At 47.7% G+C, this 6,000-nt stretch overlaps 1 protein-coding gene across 1 annotated transcript in view; it reads left to right on the plus strand.

Moving 5' to 3' along the window:
• Atp6v1e2 (ATPase H+ transporting V1 subunit E2) overlaps nt 1-5,226 on the plus strand; it is a 28,161-nt gene extending 22,935 nt beyond the window's left edge. The window contains exon 2 of the mRNA XM_004660138.3: nt 4,375-5,226. Within this exon, the coding sequence (XP_004660195.2) occupies nt 4,483-5,163 (681 nt within the window). The 5' untranslated portion in view covers nt 4,375-4,482 and the 3' untranslated portion in view covers nt 5,164-5,226. The remainder of the gene's footprint in view (nt 1-4,374) is intronic.
• Nucleotides 5,227-6,000: the final 774 nt, after the last annotated feature.

Here is a 6,000-nt window from a genome sequence, read left to right on the forward strand (position 1 = left end):
CTGGAGAATCCGGCCGGTGACGAATTGATTGCACCTCGCCCCTGAATCCCACAGACTTCAACCACCATCTACCAAGCAGGATGGCTGAGCCTGGGACTTTGCGGGGAGAGACCTCAGAACTCTAGCCAGGGCTGCTAAATGTAACAGAGACCCGAGATCAGGATATGCTTCCCCGTTGCGCCGTGGAAATCAAATCAGGCGTGGGTGCCCTGCACCCCCAAAGAGGGACTGTTCTAAGGAATTGACACCGAACTCCGAGGAGAGGAAATAGCAGCAGCGTTGACAATGACAATTCCCAAGCATGAAGGGTGCCGACCGTGCCTGGCATTGTGACAAACGTCCGCTTCTGTCATTCTAGCCCCGCAGTGCCCCTTTGATGTGGGTATTGTCATGACTGCAATTGCACACATGAGGAGACTGAAGCTTTGAAGACTGACCAAGTTTTTTTTTGGAAAACCACACACTTGACCAGGGCAGAGCGGAACATTCATTCCACAGACTGCCTGCAGAACCTGGAGCCTGCATGATGGAAACTGTCCCCCAGCTCTCCATCACCCCCATACACTCCTATGTCCTGTCTGGGCATGGAAAGGTGTCTGTCTTATGGACAGGAGCCCAGTAGCCTTGTGAACAGAAGTCGCTCTCTCTCTCTCTTTTTTTTTTTCAAATTTTTATTAACAACCTCCATGATTATAAAAAAATATCCCATGGTAATACCCTCCCTCCCCCCACTTCCCCTTTGAAACTCCACTCTCCATCATATCCCCTCCTCCTCTCAATCAGTCTCTCTTTTATTTTGATGTCATGATCTTTTCCTCCTCTGATGAGGGTCTTGTGTAGGTAGTGTCAGGCACTGTGAGGTCATGGATATCCAGGCCATTTTGTGTCTGGAGGGAGCACGTTGTAAGGAGTCCTGCCCTTCCTTTGGCTCTTACGTTCTTCCCGCCACCTCTTCCGAATTAGACCTTGGAAGCCTCGGAAGGTGTGATCGAGATATTGCCGTGCTGAGCACTGCCGTCAAGAAGTGGCTCTCTTAATGACCATCTGTGAATTATCGCTGCATTCTCATTAACAGAACCTTTGGATTTGGTTCTCCAGGCAACTTACATTCAGAGAAAGGAGGCTGTATTATTTTCTTTTTAATCAGTCAATTAATAAATTGGTTGCCCAGGTCCACACACACGTCTGTGAAGATGAGCATGTGTGCCAACTTAATTGAGATTTCCGAGTGTGTAAGGACAAGCCTGGACCATGGCCCAGGTGCCAAGGAAATCTCTCTTGGCATAATTGGCCACACTTTCCCCCGCTAGGGACAGCCCGGATTTGTGAATTCAGGCTGCTTGGTCAGATGCTAAGGGCTGTCTGTACAAAGAGGGATATGACAGCGCCAGATTCCAATGCGGGTTCCAAGTTCCACATTCTCTATCAGACGCGCGGCACCGGAGCAAAGGCAGCCGTTGGCAGCAGACTGGTAAGGCTCTGGGAGAGCATGTGTTCCTACACACGCACACATGCACGCACGCACGCACACGCACACACACACCCCTGGGCATTCTGTGTCCATCTGCAGTGGCTCCCATAGTTGGTGAGCAGCAGGCTCACTCGGGGAGCCCATTGAAAACTATTTCACTGAGCGTTGCATGGAAGAGCAAAGAATTGTTCTGTTTACCAAAATGTAGTTTTCAAAGTTACATCCTATGTTGTGAGATTAGAGTTTTTTGGTTTTGTTTTGTTTTACTTCCAATGATCATACATTTAAGGTTGAACTCAAGGGCTAGGGCTAAATGAATACGGGGCTGTTTTTCTGCAAAGCTCAATGAAGAGTGTGTCTTCTTGGGACATCTTTTATTTTCTGTCTGTGAGGAAAGCAATATGAAATTTGTCTCCTAACAAATGTTTAAATGTATGGGCATTGTTAGCTAGACACATTAGACAGCAGATCTCTACAGCGTTCATCTCGCATGACTGAAACGCTATGTTCGCTTTCTATTTCTCCCACTATTCTTGGGAGCCACTATTCCATTTCTTTTTCTTTTGCTTCTTTAAATTTTTTAAAAATATTTTTACTGGGCTGGAGAGACGGCTTAGCAGTTAAGCGCTTGCCTGTAAAGCCTAAGGACCCCGGTTCGAGGCTCGGTTCCCCAGGTCCCACGTTAGTCAGATGCACAAGGGGGCGCACGCGTCTGGAGTTCGTTTGCAGAGGCTGGAAGCCTTGGCGCGCCCATTCTCTCTCTCTCCCTCTATCTGTCTTTCTCTCTGTGTCTGTCGCTCTCAAATAAATAAATAAAAAAATTAAAAAAAAAAAAAAGAAAGGGACTTGGGGGCTGGAGCGATGGCTTAGCAGTTCGGGTGTTTGCCTGCAAAGCCAAAGGACCCAGGTTCGATTCCCCAGGACCCACGTTAGCCAGATGCACAAGGGGGCACACGCGTCTGGAGTTCGTTTGCAGAGGCTGGAGGCCCTGGCGCACCCATTCTCTCTCTCTCCCTCTATCTGTCTTTCTCTCTGTGTCTGTCGCTCTCAAATAAATAAATAAATAAATTTTTAAAAATATTTTTATTTTTATTTATTTATTTCAGATAGAGATAGAGAGATTGAGAGCGAGAGAGAGAGAATGGACTCACTAGGGCATCCAGCCACTGCAAATGAATTCCAGACGCATGAGCCATCTTGTGCATTTGGCTTTACGTAGGTCCTGGGGAATCGAACCTGGGTCCTTTGGCTTTGCAGGCGAGCAAGTGCCTTAATCACTAAGCCATCCCTCCAGCTTTTTTGTTGTTGTTGTTGTTCTTGTTTTCAGGCAGGGTCTCACTCTAGCTCAGGTTGACCTGGAATTCACTATGTAGTCTCAGGGTGGCCTCGAACTCATGGTGATCCTCCTACCTCTGCCTCCCAAGTGCTGGGATTAAAGGCGTGTGCCACCACACCCGGTTGAATTCAATTGTTCTTTAGCTCCAAAATTTATTTAGTTTAGTTCTTTTTGGGTTTTGTGTTTTGTTTTTTTATTTTCTTTTCTTCCTCTTTTTTCTTTTTCAGGTTTTTGAGGTAGGGTCTTGCTCTAGCCCAGGCTGACCAGGAATTCACTATGGAGTCTCAGAGTGGCCTCGAACTCACGGCGATCCTCCTACCTCTGCCTCCCGAGTGCTGGGATTAAAGGCGTGCGCCACTACGTCTGACTTTGTTTTGTCTTTGTGATATCATCATTTTTTTCAGATAATATTTTTTCTGAGCTTATTGTGCTTTCCTGGGAGTTTTTGTTTTTTGTTTTTGTTTTGGTAGTGCTAGGAAGGCACTCAGGACCATGTACGTGCTAGGCAAGCCCTCGCCCATTGATCTATACCCCCAAGCCTGAAGGAGTCTTCTTAGAGAAGAGAATTCCAGATGATACTGGCAGAGATTCTGATAGCAGTGGGTGCGGGATGTGGCCTGGAAAGCTGTATTTCTTTTTCTTAATATTTTATTTTTATTTATTTATCAGCAAGAGAGAGAGAGACACACACACACACAGAGAGAGAGGATTGGGCATACCAGGGCATCCCATCCACTGCAAACAATCTCCAGACGCATGCGCCACCAAGTACATCGGCTTACATGGGTTCTGGGGAATTGAACCTGGGTCCTTAGGCTTCAGAGGCAAGCGCCTTAACCGCCAAGCCATCTTTACAGCCCACAAAGCTGTATTTCTTAAAGGTTATCCAAGTGATTATATACACAGGAGTGGAAACTATGCCGGGTGAAAGAGCGCTTTCAGCTCCTCTCACGCCAGCTCTCCTCAAGGTGCCATTGTCTTCTTAGTAATACTTTATATTTGTATAATTTGTATAATTTGAACATTTTGGAAACACTTCTGCCTGCTTTCCAGGATTGAGTCCTGCCTGCCCAGGTTCTTGTTTCTTCCCTGTCCTTTTCAAATATGCCTATTCTTTGTGCTTATGAGCTGGTTTTGTTTGCTATCTGAGACGTGGGCCCTCAGTGTTTAGAGAACCTCTGGACTGCATTGGCCCCACTTTCTAGTATTGGGCGACAAAAGATAATGACTGGAACAATGATGGAATGGAGGCAGGAGCCATGGCAACTGATTTCCCTCTTGAACCCTTTAGGATCTGGTTTTCTTTATTTTCTTTCTAATTATTTTTATTTTATTTATTTTGAGAGAGAGAGAGCAGAGCGACAGAAAGACAGAGAGAATGGGCGTGCCAGGGCCTCCAGCCACGGCAAACAAACTCTAGACGCATGTGACACCTTGTGCGTCTGGCTTACGTGGGTCCTGGGGAAATCGAACCTGCGTCGTTTGGCTTTGTAGGCAAGCGTCTTAACCGCTAAGGGATCCCTCTAGCCCTCTGATTTTCTTTTTCCTCCTCTCTTGTTCTCCACAGTGAGAGAGTGGACCATCAGTGGTACTGTTCAAAGCTCTGCCCTGAATAAAAATTAAAAGAAAAAAAAAAACACACCAGTTCTCGCTGCAGGCCATATTGAGAGCCACCATGGCCCTGAGTGACGTCGACGTGCAGAAACAGATTAAGCACATGATGGCGTTCATCGAGCAGGAAGCCAATGAGAAGTCCGAGGAAATAGATGCCAAGGCTGAGGAAGAGTTCAACATCGAGAAGGGACGACTTGTGCAAACGCAACGACTGAAGATCATGGATTACTACGAGAAGAAGGAGAAGCAGATAGAACAGCAGAAGAAAATCCAGCTGTCCACCATAAGGAATCAGGCAAGGCTGGAAGTCCTCAGAGCCCGAGATGATCTCATCTCGGCATTGCTCAGAGATGCAAAGCTGAGGCTCAGTAGAATCGTGCAAGATCCAGTGGCCTACCAGGAGCTGCTGGATAGGCTGGTGCTCCAGGCTCTGCTCCGGCTGCTGGAACCCGTCATGATTGTGCGCTGCAGGCCACAGGACCTGCCCCTGGTGGAGGTTGCTGTGCGGAAAGCTGTTCCAATCTACATGATGGTCTCCCAAAAACGCGTGGAGGTGCAGATTGACCAAGAGGTCCATTTGCCTGTGCACACAGCCGGTGGCGTGGAGGTCTACAGTAACAATGAGAAAATAAAGGTTTCCAACACCCTAGAGAGTCGACTGGCTCTCTCGGCTCAGGAGAAGATGCCAGAAATACGAAGGGTCTTGTTTGGAGATAATGCCAACAGAAAGTTCTTCATGTAAGGCCCTGGAAGGAGAAGCTTGGGTTGAACTGCTAAGCCCTTAAAAGTCTGTTACTTGGGCAAAGGAAACCAGTGATGTCTCCTCCTCTTTGAAAAAGTCTTACATTGCTCTGTCTTCCTTCATGAAAGTTTTAGCTTTGAATAAATGAAAGCACTATGCATTGCTCAAATTAATACTCAGAAATCGAGTTCCAGGGCTGGAAAGATGGCTTAGTGGTTAAGGCACTTGCCTGCCAAGCCTAAGGACCCATGTTCGACTCTCCAGATCCAACGTCAGCCAGACACACAAAGGTGAAGCAAGCGCAAGGTCGAACATGCCCACTAGGTGGCGCAAGCGTCTGAAGTTCAATTGCAGTGGCTGAGGCCCTGGTGTGAGATCATCTCCTGCTGGTCAGGCAGTTCAGGCCCAGAAGTAAAAATACTTTCTCCTGCCATCTGTTGACACATGTGACTTTTTAAAAATTTTATTTATTTTATTATTTATTTATTTGAGAGAGCGAGAGAGGGAAAGAGGCAGACAGAGCGAGCGAGACAGAGAGAGAGAGAGAGAGAGAGAGAGAGAGAGAATGGGTGCGCCAGGGCCTCCAGCCACTGCAAACGAACTCCAGACATGTGCGCCCCCTGGTGCATCTGGCTTCCGTGGGCCCTGGGGAATCGAAGCTGGGTCCTTTGGCTTTGCAGGCAAGCGCCTCAACCGCTAAGCCATCTATCTAGCCCCAGAGCTGACTCTTGATGGGGCGTGCATCCGTGCAGGCCCGGGGAGGCTGAGGCTGTGGGCTCCCAATCTCCAGGAGTGAGCAAGTCTATAGTTCCCTTCGAGCACAGTGAATCAGTGAGG

The sequence above is a fragment of the Jaculus jaculus genome, chromosome 18 (genome assembly GCF_020740685.1).
Source record: "Jaculus jaculus isolate mJacJac1 chromosome 18, mJacJac1.mat.Y.cur, whole genome shotgun sequence".
Classification (NCBI taxonomy): domain Eukaryota; kingdom Metazoa; phylum Chordata; class Mammalia; order Rodentia; family Dipodidae; genus Jaculus; species Jaculus jaculus.